This window comes from Frankliniella occidentalis, unplaced genomic scaffold, assembly GCF_000697945.3.
Source record: "Frankliniella occidentalis isolate FOCC.00 unplaced genomic scaffold, Focc_3.1 Scaffold7, whole genome shotgun sequence".
Lineage (NCBI taxonomy): Eukaryota > Metazoa > Arthropoda > Insecta > Thysanoptera > Thripidae > Frankliniella > Frankliniella occidentalis.
This window is the reverse complement of record NW_026267137.1, coordinates 864003-877673: the sequence shown is the minus strand read 5'-3', so window position 1 is coordinate 877673 and position 13671 is coordinate 864003. Positions and strand designations below refer to the sequence as shown.

At 55.2% G+C, this 13671-nt stretch overlaps 2 protein-coding genes across 7 annotated transcripts in view; both read left to right on the top strand.

Annotated features, from left to right (window-relative positions):
* Positions 1-12774, top strand: part of LOC113210337 (uncharacterized) — an 82784-nt gene extending 70010 nt beyond the window's left edge. For 3 of the 6 annotated variants that reach the window (XM_052272894.1, XM_052272889.1, XM_026428291.2), the window contains 14 exons: positions 3860-4230; positions 4359-4760; positions 4857-5144; positions 5340-5512; positions 5670-5828; positions 5963-6287; positions 6367-7089; positions 7166-7560; positions 7643-7989; positions 8236-8614; positions 8694-8839; positions 8931-9147; positions 10772-11120; positions 11207-12774. In XM_052272894.1, the coding sequence (XP_052128854.1) occupies positions 3898-4230; positions 4359-4760; positions 4857-5144; positions 5340-5512; positions 5670-5828; positions 5963-6287; positions 6367-7089; positions 7166-7560; positions 7643-7989; positions 8236-8614; positions 8694-8839; positions 8931-9147; positions 10772-11120; positions 11207-11326 (4356 nt within the window). In that variant the 5' untranslated portion in view covers positions 3860-3897 and the 3' untranslated portion in view covers positions 11327-12774. Of the gene's footprint in view, positions 1-3859; positions 4231-4358; positions 4761-4856; positions 5145-5339; positions 5513-5669; positions 5829-5962; positions 6288-6366; positions 7090-7165; positions 7561-7642; positions 7990-8235; positions 8615-8693; positions 8840-8930; positions 9148-9726; positions 9838-10771; positions 11121-11206 lie in introns of those variants that run through there. The other 3 variants (XR_008011797.1, XM_052272904.1, XM_052272898.1) reach the window with 3 other exon arrangements.
* Positions 12775-13474: 700 nt separating this feature from the next.
* The window catches only part of LOC113210347 (uncharacterized), a 7546-nt gene continuing 7349 nt past the window's right edge, over positions 13475-13671 (top strand). The window contains exon 1 of the mRNA XM_052273394.1: positions 13475-13643. The gene's annotated coding sequence lies outside the window, so the exon portion shown is untranslated. The remainder of the gene's footprint in view (positions 13644-13671) is intronic.

The window sequence follows — 13671 nt, the reverse complement described above, 5'->3', positions numbered from 1 at the left end:
GAAATGGACGTCGTAAGAGATAGGGGTAGAGGTGGGGGATGGAGGTGAAGGGGGGGGGGAGCCGATCCCTTATTGTCCGCGGTGACAATAAACAATAGGCCCGCAGGGGGGCCCGGCTAGGCTCGGCTCCGCGGTGGGGCGCCTTGCAGCTGCATAGCCTGCACCACCGCCGCAGCAGCTGCAGCTGCGCTCGGCGCTTGCGGCGGTGTCGCGGGGTGTGGAAAGTGAAACCAAAGAGAGGCGAAGCCCGTCGAACAGGTGTGAGGAAGGCGGCGGTGGCGGCGGCGACGGCGTGGCGACGATTCGCGGTGTGTTTGCTGCTGGTGTCACTGCACTGTACACACACACACAATTATTGCATACTCGGACGCAGTGTCTCTAACCCCCGCTCTCCTTCTGCTTGTGTTTTTGTCAAGTCCTCATCAAGTGCTTACTTTTTTCTTCATGCTCGGAGCACACCGGGTAGGTAGCTTTTTTGATGTCTGGTCGGTCCCCTTCCCTCCCCCTCGCCTCGCGCAGCGGGGTTCAAGCGCCGCGGGTGCCTCATCCTTTTGGTACTCGTTCCACCCACGCATTACTGGTGCTTCTGCGGTCGCCGCGGCAGAGCTGGCTGCTGCTGTGGTGTATAGTAGTGTGGTGCGGCTGAGAGAGGCTCGTGGGTGGGCCGAGCTTGGCCCGCGGTACAGCGCCATAGCCACCAAATGTGACGGGCCGCGACGACGGGGGGCCACCTGACGAGGCGCGGCGGCGCGCGCGAGCGGCCTGGACCGAAGGAGTGACCCCCGCAAAGTGATCCACAGTCACTCATTCTGTGCCGGGCTGTCAGCCTACCGGCCGGCCGGCTCGGGGGACCGGTGCGTTTCCCTCCCTACATGGTCGGTACGTGTCTCTCTTTCTCTCTCTCCCTTTCTGTCTCCCCCTCCTCACCGCTTTTCCCTCTCATTCTATGTCGCACCTCCTACGATTCGCCGTGTTCTCCGGATCGATTTCATATGGCATTCCCCTTTTTCTTCTCGGTGTGTTATCTCCGGTTTCGACCGGCTCAGCAGTACTCGTCGTATCGCTCTCTCGCTCTCTCTCTCCTCCCGCCGCGCTTGCGGTCCACGCCATAGGCAACCCAGCCGACAGGCGCGCACAACGGGTTGGCCCGCTCCTAGACATCATCATTAGACAACCAGACGACCGCATAACAACAAAGATGGACGGGAACGATAATGTTGCCGAACATGATGATGATAATGTTCATATGACATATGGTGATAATGTTCATATGACATATGGTGATAATGTTCATGACACGATGATGATGATTATGCTGATGACTCTGCGAAGGGAAGAAGTAGGAGAGGGGGGGGGGGAGAGAGAGAGAGAGAGAGAGAGAGAGAGAGAGGGAGAGAGGGAGAGGGGGGGGGAGAGTGGGTGGCAGCAGAGTGGGGCGGTGCATGATGAGATGAGGACGTTACGCCCGTGGGTGGCGTGCAAGTGTGTGTGTGTGTGTGTGTGTGTGTGTGTGTGCGTGTGTGTGTGAGTGTGTGAGGCGCGCGCCGAGACAGACCGACCTCCTTACCTCTCATAACCCGCTCGGTTTCTTCTTATCGAGATGTGAGCGCGAACTGGTAAAGAAGTGAGGGGAGAAGAGTTCATAATGTCAAAAACCACGTACCTCCTCCTGCCCTCACCTCCCCCCTCTGCCCTCCACACGTGCATTTCCCTTTCATCATCGGAGAGAGAGAGAAGGAGGGTGGAGGAGAGAGCGTGAGGTACACGTCCGCTCGACGTCGCAATACCGCCCAGCAACACACACACACACCCTTTGTTTTGTTACCAAATCACGCATGCATGCTTCATATGCCGTATGAAGGGCCGGGCGCGGGGGGCTCTCTATCGTGACGAGACATTGACAGGACTCGGTCGCCGGAAGTTGTGCGAAAGTCACTCTCTCAGACACACACACACACACAAACCGAAGTTCCGCTCCATTTTCCTTTCCCCTGTCCACGCGCGATGCACTGCTTCTGCGGGGGGCAGGGGGCAGATTTGTCGCGTGTATGTATGTGTGTGTGTGCCGCCTACGACGACGTGTGTGTATGCCACGACTCTGACACAGATTAGGGGGGAACACGTCTTGCTTCAGCTGCAGCAGGGCAGAGCAGTAGCAGAGTGGGAGGAGGAGTATAAGGGAGCGAGCGAGCCAGAATGTGCGGAATGAGGAGTGAGAGAGAGAGAGACGGGGGCATGTGGTGAAGGAGGGCAGAATGCACAACGACACACTCGAACGAGCAAGGAAGACAGCGCCACCTCATATCGCACGGGCGGATGGGACGGACTACCGCCGCTGTTATGACATTCCCGACGATCTCTCTGTCTCCCCCTACCCCCGCCCTCGTTCAACCCCCCCTTCCCCTTACCCGCAACCCCGAACGGCGATGATTTGGTACAGGAAGGGTCGGAGACGACAATGATGTTCGCCGGTCGGCTCCTGGGGTTGCTTGTTTTCCTTTTTGTTGTTTTTGTTGGCCGTTGGTGTTGTTTGTTTTCCCCTCTCATCGAATCGGAAAGGGTGTCAATGACTCGCGGGGCTGGGAAGTGAACGCGAATGAAATGGCCGCGCGGGTGAAGTGTGCGCCGGTCGACAAGTCAGTTGGCACGATAGACTTTCGCGAAGGGCGCCGCGCCGCGGTCCTTTTGTTTTTACTCGCGTTTTTCTCTCTCTCTCTCTCCGCTTCCCAGTCCTCTCCTCCACCCCCTTCTGCCCCCCTGGGCGAAGAGCGAAGGGAGCGCGGGGGGACGGGATGGGATGGGACGGGTCGAGACGGGACGACGACAACGGTTTAGTTTTCCTAGAATGAGCCATTCAACTCTTCCTTCCTCTCCCTGCTCCGCCGCTCCGCTCGGCGCCGCCACGCCGCGACCTGCCTCGCAGCAGCGCCAGCCCTGCGCCTCGCCGACTAGGTTCCCTTCCCGCGGCCTCTCCTCCTCAGCGAATGGCGGCACTCCGATCGAACATTTTTCGACGCCGATAAGAGACGCTACTTCGCCCCGATGGCTGCCTGCCTGCCCTGCTCTGTCGCCGCAGTCGGCCTTTGTGTTCTCCTTTCGGACGCGGCTAGATGAGGACAAGATGGAGGTGCAAACCCGTCTCCTCCGCCTCCTCCCTTTCCCCCCGAGAGGATATCGCCACTCCATCGCCCCGACCCCGCCCCGGCCAGGCGCGTCCTCGCCGCCCTCCCCGCGCCCCTCACTAGCGCGCCGGCGAGGCGGATCCACTCGGCACTAATCTCAGTTGGCCGTCGTTTGGCCGCGGGGTCGATCGGTCGATCCCCGTCGATCGTCGATCCGGTCGTCTGCCCGAGGTCCGTGTCAAGCCAGCCCGGCCGCGCCGGCGGCCAGGTGCGGCCGAGGGGGCATTTAGGGACGATCTCCGGCATGACGAGACGACCGTCCCATGGAGGCGGTGCCGATAAAACGTACCGCCGTCGGCTTGTCTGTGTGATGGGGGTGTCAAGGAACATTGAAAAGGACCAAAGCGGTGTTTTCTAGGCAAGAATATAGATATCCCTTCCTTCGGTCATGATCAGGTTCATAACAACCTCCACACCACTCGTGCCTCTGAGCTGCTGCTAGTGCGGTGCGCTGGTCGACCTGGTCCCCGGGAGCCTTGGGATGCTCGTCCGGTTGTCGCCCGCACCTGTTCTGTGTGCGGGTGGAAAGAGTGGGGAGGGGGGGGCGGTTACCGAGGTCGTGCGCGGTTGCGCCCAAACTGCACGTTCGGTGTCCTAAAAGGTGTACTTACAGTCTCCCCCGTAACACCTCTTCAGGACTGCTTTGACATGGTTTTCGTTTTCCCGTTGTGTTTCAGGGAGGAGCCGCTAGGCATGCTCGAAGGCCCGCGCCGCCATGGGGGCCTCACACTCGCAGGCCCACCAGCTGACCCACCAGCACTCCCCCGGGCCGCCGCAGGGCCACCACCCGGGCCACCCGCAGCAGGGGCCGCGCGCGCACTGGGCGCACTCCTTCCCGCGCGACCTGCGGCGCACGGCCAGCGGCGGGGATGTCGTCGGCGGCGCGTCGGGCGGCCCCGGCGGCCGGCCGTCCATGCTGCCCGAGCACTGCAAGGTGCTGCCCGTGCCCCTGGGGCCCGGCACGCGCCTGCACCGCACCGAGAATGGTGACATCCTGCACTCGGGCGGCACCATCAGCGGCCGCCGGCACGCCGCCGAGGACTTCAAGGTGAGGAGCGCTTTACCACGGCCCACCCTTTTGCGCCCGATCGGGGTGATGGTCTCTTGGGAGACAATATGGTGAAATTGCACCCTCTGAAGCATGGACGGTCTGAACTAAGTCTACCTTTTCTTCAGCAGGATGTGCGGCCGGGGCCAGCGACGGGACTGTACCGCGCGCGTAGCCAGTCGCACCACCGCGAGCGCGAGCGCGACCGGCGCCACCAGGGCGGCTACGGGTCCCGCGGCGGTGGCGGCGGCGGCGGCTACACGAGCGGCGGCGAGGGCGGCAGCAGCCACGGCCTGCCCCGCGGGGGCCACGGCGGCCACGGCGGCGGGATGGCGCAGTACGGGAGCGAGCCGGACCTGCGGCTGCCCAAGGAGATGAGGCCGTCGTCCAGGGACCCATCGAGGGAGCGCGGCGGCCACCGGGACCACCGCGACCACCGGGACATGCGCGACGACTCGCCCGCCAAGCTGCGGATCAGCAGGTCCAGGAAGAAGTACAAGGCGCCGGCGCCGCCGCCAGGCACCACCGGGGTGAGTAGTACGTCACTTCCACGACGACGTCCTGGGCGAGACGCGCGGACACGCCCCGCTGACCGCGGCCCTCTAACTCATCGCTCTCTTCTGCAGCTGGACAGCTCTTCGCCGGACTCGTACCAGTGGGAGCGGGCGGCCCACGGCGACGGCGGCGACCCCAGAGACCCGCGGGACTCGAGGATGCCGACGAGGAGGAACCGGCTGTTCAAGACGCGCGCCGAGACCAAGCGCAACAACCAGAACGGGGTGGGCGGCGGGGGCCCGGCGCCCGCGGGGGCGGTCATGCCCCACCGGGGCCGGAGCAGGGAGTCGCCCTCGGCGTCCCCGCCCTCGACCAGGAGGCCCGCGCTGCAGAGAAGCCTTTCCACGCCCGAGTTCCAGGTAACCCACAAATTGCTGCGGTTGTTTACCTACACGCAATATCCCGTAAATACACTTGCTTGGCTTGGGGCGTTTTCCTCACAAAGAAATAAAACTGTCAGTCAACTGTTTTGTATGATTTCTTTGTTTAGTTATCAATCGAGTGCAATAAATCTATGATCTGCTTAAATTACAAACACTTGTTTCGTGTCGCAGGCGGAGCTTCTGGAGGTGGCGCGCAAGCTGAGGACCAACCTGGGGCCTACGCCCCTGCCTAGTCGCGAGCGGGAGGGTCCCGTCGGTGAGGACCACGCCGACGCCAAGCCCTCCATGGTGGTGCCGAGGCCTAGTCATATCACCAGGGGCAAGTCCGCGGACGCCATCGGCCGGTGAGTGTAACGTCTGCTGTGCAGGATGGGCTGCAAGTTGTGACGCTGATAGGAGGGATATTTGTTTAAACTGGAGCACATTTATTTCAATGAACTTCGTCGCATTTTTTAACTTCAGTTTAACACTTTTGTTTAACACATCTTCCTTTTCTTACAGCGTAAACGGGCGGGGCCGAGTCGGCCGGGCGCGCTCCGAGGACAGCAATCGGCGGGGCGAGGGCTCGGGCAGAGAGTCCACCCCGGAGCCCGTCAACTCGAAGCACTCAGACGAGCACGATCAACGGCGCCGCACCGGCGGCACCAAGCACTGGGAAATGTATGGATGATTTTGTTTACTAAAAATAACTTTACGACTTAGTAAATCTACAGCGCGAAACAATTTACTGTAACTTGGTTCTCAATTGTTGAAATTTCCTCGCGGTATACGTATTTTTGTCTGGTTTGTTTTAGTCTGCCAAACTCCCCGGCGAAGGCGTCGGGCGTCGGGTCAGACCGCCGAGACCGGGACGTCCCGGTGCGCACGTTCTACTTCGGCATGTCGAGCGAGGACGCGTCCTCGGCGGGTGCCGGGTCCGGGTCGGCCGGCCAGGGCCCCGGGGTGGTTGTCGGCGCGCGGGAGCGCGAGCGCGACCGGGAGCGGCGCACGGCCGAGGTGGAGCGCTTCGCGCAGGAGATCAGGCGCGTCCCGGGGCCGGGAGCGCCCTCGGCCGGCCCCACGACCCACACCACCTCGGGCTCGGCCAGCATGTCGAGCGAGGCGGAGCGCGAGGACGAGGTAAGGACGGTCCGACCAGGAAGATGTTAGAGTCCGGGTTTTCTAAATATGTTTTATCTCTACCTTCATTTTTTTTCAGAACTTGGGTGGCATCGCTCTCCAGTTGAGGCCGACGCTGCCCAAAAAGCGACTGGAAGTTCCTCGTTTTTCGCCGACGGCGGCGTGGCGCCAGCTGTCCTCGCTGGACGGGGGGCCACAGCCCGGCGGCCTGTATCCGCTGCCCATGCCGTTGTGCGCCGACGGCAGCCCAGCGATCGACGGCGAGAACGATGTCGTCGAGGAGCTGGAGGAACGGATCCATCGCATGTCGCGGCCCACGGCGCCGCTGCCCGCCGGCGGCCTCCCGGGTCACCTGGCGCATCCTGGTGGACTAGGTCACCCCGTGCGGGGCATGGGCATTGGCAGCCACGACAAGTCCGGCGACTCGGGCATCTCCGGAGACGCGAGCCCCATCGGCGGCCACGAGGACTCGTCCGAGGGGCTACAGGGCCTCCAGGGACTGCAGGGACTGCAGGGACTGCAGGGGCTGCCGAGGAAGGCGGGCCCAGCCAACAAGTCGCTCGTGGTGGCGTGGACGCCGCAGCAGGACCTGGAGGGCGACGAGGAGTCGAGCTCGGACGGCGACCTGGAGTCCCCCGTGTCTCCCCACGCGAGCCGGCTGGGACTGGGGCTGGGCCTCGGGCTGGGCCCCCACAGGACGCCGGGCCCCGCCAAGTTCTCCCCGCGGTCGCACCTGTTCTCGCTGTCCCTCCCCCGCGACAACCAGCTGTCGCAGTACAGCGCCGCGTTCGACGGCAATAAGGTAAATCCCCGACTTTAAATTAATCTTGTCTCAGCTGCCCGGCCGGTGTTAGAACCTCGATCTCTACCCTCCGCAGAGCTGGAGCGCGCTCACGCCGCCCGACGAGGCCTCCTTGTCCTTCCACAGCCTGCGCAACGTGCGCCGGTCCCTGGGGATCGGCGGCCGCCGGGAGCAGGCCGACGACGTGGACTCGGGGGCGCCGGACCGCGGCCGGCCGCTGGACGGCAACTGGCTGCTGAGCCGCAGCGTGCCCAGCTCGCTCAACCTGCAGGCGCCCGAGGCGTGGCGCACCAGCCCCGGCAGCAGGGAGTCACCGTCCAGCCCGGACCGCGAGGACCGCGACCGCGCCGACCACGAGGACAACCTGTTCCGGGACGTGCTCAAGCAGCCCAGCTTCTCGTACCTGGCCACCGGCGGCCACGTCATGTACCTCCCCGACTTCAGCAACAACAAGAGGTTCGGCGACCAGAGGTGGGAAGAGTGACCCCCTTCACCTCCCCCCTTGTTTCCCCCGATCCTGCAAGGCACTAACGCCATGCTTGTTGTCCGGCAGGGAGCGGTCGCGCAGCGCCGAGGTGAGCCGCAGCCGGGAGCGCGACCGGCCGCGGGACTCGGTGACCACGGGACTCCTCAACGGGCACCGGGCGCCGCAGCGCGAGATGCGCGAGCTGGGCGGCAGCGCGCCGCCGTCGCCCTCGCACTCGCCCTCGCCCGACCAGCAGGCGCAGCCGGCGCCGGGGCCGCAGCGCGAGCGGCAGCAGCGGGACCGCTACCACGCCGACGTGCGCAAGGCCCTGGACCGCAAGCTGCGCCCCAAGCGCTTCACCTTCCAGAGCACGCTGCGCCAGATCGAGCGTAGGCGCATCGCCGAGAAGCTCTCCAAGGACGCCGAGCTAAAAGGTGAGGGTGACGAACCTGGTTCACGACTCCTGACCAACGCGCCATGTGGTCTGCCGGGTAGGCAACCCGCAAGCATGCATGCATGCCATGCAGTCTAACTAAGGCGGTGTGCGAGGCGAGGCTGCATTTCCACATACTAGCACCGTTGGCGCCATACTACCCTACGCACTACAGTACACGCGTGCATACGGGTTGACTTTATCAATACGCAAGGGGTGGGCTCATTTTATTCTTCTCTGCCCACAGAGCAACAGCGGCTGAGCGAGCTGGAGGCCATGCGGCGCGTGGAGGAGGAGTTCCAGCGGAAGCGCGCGCGGGAGAAGGCCAACATCCGGCACCAGCTGCGCCTCTTCAACCTGGAGGAGCACAACGAGTCCGCCGGCCCGGGGCCGTACAGCTCGCTGCCCGTGGACTGGCGCTCCGTCGGCGAGGACGCGCCGCTCCCGGGGCCCAACAGGCACCGCGCCGAGCCCGACGGCGCGCCCGCGCCGGCCTCCCCCGCCTCCAACGGCAAGATGGCCTCGGACCACAAGAGCTCGCCGGGCGGGCCGGGGATGCCCGGCACCCAGGTGCTCAGCGAGTACCGCCAGAATCAGAGGGAGTACAGGGACTACCGGCCGTCGAGGTGAGCCAGTGCGCCCCAACGCCTCTGCGCGACACACAGAGAAAATGAAAATTTGAAACCGAACTTTCTTCCCATTCAGCTGCAGATTACTGGACCCCAGCCTGGATTCATTGCATAGTGGAGCGGAGCCGAATGCAGTGAAGAGGAATACTGTACATCCTGAGGCAGTATTTGACATACCCAAAAATACTCCTGTCTATGTGGCAAACCACCATCACAATTCAAGTAAGTCCAACCCTGAGATTAGTTTTGATGCGTTTATTGTTTAAGATTTAATCTCTCTATCGTAACTTTTATTTTAAATATTTATTTTTAGCCCCCGTCTCTGTTCTTGTTGAGTCTGAACGTGGAATATCCACCCCTCGATCCTCTTCGTCGGACAACTATCGACGAGATTTTGCTCATGGTACTGTGCCACTTGGTGGACGGTCCTTGGCGAGCTCTGACTCTGAGCTATCACAGCCTAATACAAGGCCAACTTCTCGACAAGGAGCAGGCTACTACAGGCCACAGCCACACCTACAGAGGAGCAGGTAACTTATTAGCTACAGTATATTGGAAACTAGGAAACAGAAACATTAATAATTTCTGTAGTTTTCTTTGGGGTGAAATTATATAATATGTTATGGTTGAGGTGAGTGTAATAGAATTTTCTTTTTGGTTGCATGATAGCCCCTTAACACTTGGTATGGGTGAGAGGTGCTGAGAATTGGTACATACTTATATTTGGAGGGTGCAGTGGGTTATATTTAATCTAAAAGAGGAAAATTTGTTCCGTACATGTACGGTAGCTACTGCCTCACTAAAGTACATGTTTCTGGTTGGAAATATATACAAGTTTTTAATTTATATACACGATTTTGAACTGATTAAGAGTAGCAATCTATGTTTGGATTGGAAGCATGTTCTGTAGACGGTGTTTGGCTGTATGCCTTGGAATAATAAACAAAGCATTTTGGTTTCTGGGTACCAATTAATTAGAGGACAAAATACAGTAAATTAATGTCTGTACATAATTAGAGGAACAGAACCAGATGCTTGGTTTATTGGATGATTGCTACAAGCTGTATATAAAAGTGGGTGATGTTGTTACAATTGTATGTCTCACACAGGTTTTAGAAGTAGTGGGATGGAGTTCTGCTAATCATTTAACTAGTCAACATTCAACGTCATTATCAACTGTCTGCCACATCACATGCAGAAGGCAAGGATCAGGTCTACAGGTTTGTGTACATTTAAAAAAGATTATCTATCTTTTTCGCACCTTTCACACACTTTATACTGTGATTTTCTCCTTAATTCAAACTTTCTATTTCTTTCTTACGGACTAATATATTATATCTAATTTTCTATTAGAATAGATTACATGGAGGACCCTTGCCATACAGTCTATATTATTAGTGGTTTAAATCACAGAGACAAGTGTTTTAGATGTGTTTGAAAATTACTTTTAGGAAGTGTGCTCCCTACAGGAGTCAAACCCATCTTGATGTCATATAGATTTTTGTCTGTAACATTTTCTTCTCTTAATATTTTTAGTTGTCAAGTTCTAGATCATTTATTTTATTTGTAGGGGGACAAGGTAGTTTACATTGCTTCTTTATTTTTACCTAACATTTTTGATTGCTTTGGATAAGATCTGTAATTTTTCTTAGTTTCAAATCTTTTTAAGTAATGTCATGCTTTATGTTTTTAACTCTCAGGCAGTACTGTAGAGGTTTTGGTAATGTGGTTTGTTGCATTTTATTTTTGCCTTAATTTTGCATGATGGTGTATTTAAGGTTTGTGTTTTGAAGGCTTCCTGTTTTGTAAAACAGTTTACTGGGGCATTACACAACCTAGATACGTATTTTTATTTTGACTAATGCTGTGCTAAAATGCAGAGGTGTGGTCCTTTAACTCTCATTCTAACTGTTTCAATAATATTTTTTTCCTAGGAGTAGTGATAATGATCTTTGCGGTGTGTACTTATCTCCAATAGTTTATCAATAATTACAAACTGTTTAAATCTTCTGAGTGACTTTTTCTCTTTTCAGCATTCTCTGGTGTTATCTTCACTGTCCTCTAGCTCTCACTTTTCTCTCTCACACCTCTTCTTACAGTTTCTTTTCTGATAACTGAATATTAATTTTGCTACTCATGTTAATTTTTCTCTAGATCGGCCAGTCCTCAAGGTAACCACAGCAGCTGTGATTCAAACCCCTCCCTCAGCCGGCAAGGAAGTCTTCGTTGCAGTCCTGAGCCCCAGTTTGCTTTGTATTCAAGAGATAATAGACCAGCTTCCCCAGGAATAAATGCTTTGCCCCTGTTGGAAAAAGCAGTGGAAAAGAAGCGTCAACAAAGTCCAATATCAAGTCCTCCTCGAAGTCGCAGTCTCACCCCAGTTCAAGACATTGATTCAGCCACTAGCTTTGCTATTGATGTAGACCATGCTGAAAAAGTTCAGGAGATTCCACCTTTAACAGACTCAAAAGAAAGTAACAATCAGCAGGAGAATATTGAAAAAGTATGTACTGCCTCTTATGTGCTTGTATTTCAAAAACAATGGTACCTTATTGAAATCTTATTTCTTGTATCATCTTTATTTTGCAGCCTGAAGGATCTACAAGTACATTCCTGGGTCTTCAGCCATTTGGCAGGAATAAAAACAAAGGGTACCGACCAATCAGTTTCAATCCTTCAAACAGCAAACTTGCCCAGCCTGTAAGTTGAGTCATCAATTTTTTTCAGACCTGATTGCATTAAGATTTTCACTGCAGATGGAGGGGTGCATATTTTAGGTGTAGGATCTGGTAGTAGTATTATTAATTTGTTGTGAGGCTTCATTTAGTATCTGTTAGTGGAAAATATTGTCAGCTTTACAGCATGATTTATCATCCTGGTGAATATTTTTTTGATTTTATTTTCTCCCTTCTCATCCTGTTCTTTTTAATTGTACTAACGTTATTTTTCATGGTGACCTCTTCAATCTTTAATGCTGTAAAGTACATCTATGTACCTGATCACTGAATGTTATTGTTGATAAATCTTTTTATCTTTTCTGTTGAGTTGTTAAACAAGTTGTTTTCTGTTCTTTTAAGAATCTTTATTTAAACTGTTGATTTTGTTCTACTTTATGTTCTAGTTCTTATCATTTACTTTTCCATTTTGGGGGAATGACATGCGTAACACCAAATTATTTTTTAGGAAACATTTCTTTAAAGTTCGTTATGTTTTTGTTTTGTCACTTTCTTGCAAATTGATGTCTATGGAAATTATAAATCAAAATTGTGTACAAAATTGTTGCCCTATAAAAATTTATATAGCCTGGTATAGAAGCCACCAGGGCTCAGAAACAAAAAAAAAACATTTATTACATCTTATGAAAGACGTAGTTCTATTTAATTTAATACTGTATGAATGTGAGCAGATGTATGTGTGGTGTTCTATTGTGTCTTGGTATTCTTTTTGTAAGAATGCTTCTGTGGTATGGTCATTAAGACAAAATTTGGTGCCATTTTAATAGATGTATGAAGGGATGTACCATAACATACTTACAAGAGATGAATGGGCGATCATGACATATCATGATATATATTTTATTATGACGGCAAGGAATTGGTAAAATTCAGAAAACAGACCAAAAGTAAATTATTCCTGTAATAATTTACTCTTTGAAACTTTAAGATAAATTACCTTGTTTGTCTTTATGCCTGCTGGAAAGCACACAACCTGGGAGACCCACCATACTGAATACAGCAAAGTCCATCCAGATCTTGCTGAATGCAATCTTCTAAATGTTATTTGCCTTTTCCAGTCTTTATTGAAAACATAATCTCACAAAAGTGATGTGTGTGAATTGCCCATCTGCATCCAGCTCAGAGAAACTAGTATATAATTGTATAGTACTACTGAAGGCTTCTTTTGTATGCTAGTTTTATACTTGCCTATGTAAGTGGTCCCATTGTAAGTATGTATTTAGAGAGATGTATCTATGCAGTGTTGTATAAACTGGACATTGTAATTAGAAAATGCTCAATTAATTTGTATTGGAATAGATAATGCAAAATGTATTTATGTACAGTACAGTTTGGGTCGATAGATTATTTTCTGTAAACTTTGTACGTTGTATATGTAGCTGGTGTGTACTGTTTTACCTCATATTAAAATGAATTTCGAAATTGTTTTTTTTTCTTTCCTGGAACCATCGTGCCCGGCAGCCGGTGCGGTGGGGGTGGGGGAAGTACCGTCGTGCGCGCCTTTTGCTTTCCTTGTGGCCCCATCTGCCGGCATAGGGTATAGTCTCTCTACTAGGCATAGCAGGGGAGCAAGCAGGGAAGGCCCCGCACGCCATCTAGTGGCAGCGCTAGGAAGTGGGCTGCACTGCAAGGGGCAGGAGGAGGAGGGGGTGTCGGGCCGGGTCGGGGAGGGCGGTGCCGGTTCACTGGCTCCACTCCTGACAGCCAGGATGTGCGTCCAGAGCCAATACCCTTTTCAGGCCGCGCGCTCTCTGATCGGCGGCGAACCGAAGAACCGCGAGGAGGGCCCGGAACGGAACAAAACACAAAACTGGAAAATATTCCAAAAGAGCGCGCCTCCACCGCAGGCACACTGCAGCGTGTAATGAATGAATGGGACCGGAGAAGAACACATCCATCCGGAGGGGCGCACGGGCGGGGCGGGACCTGGCGACGGCGGCGCACACACCTGACCTTGCGCTGCTGGAGCCTCGGCGGCCTGACCAATGCAGCGCGTCGAATGCGCCCCGTGACCGACACGACGATCCCGCGCCCGGTGCCGCCGGAGCCAGCCGGAGCCAAAGCGTCAAACGAAATGTTGAGGAGCGATCGAACGCAGCCGCAACTTCAAGAAGTTGGTTAGTTGGTTCAGTCCTGGCGGGCGATTAATGCAAGGAGGCGCGCGAGCGAGACGAGTAGTGGAAGAAGTGACGAGTGACGGTGACGGCCACCGCCGTGACGAGCGGGGCAACGAATGCACGAGGAGCACGAGGATGTCGCCGTCACGTCGTACGAGAAGGAGCGAGACCATGGTGAGCGAGACGAGCCGCGACAGGGGGG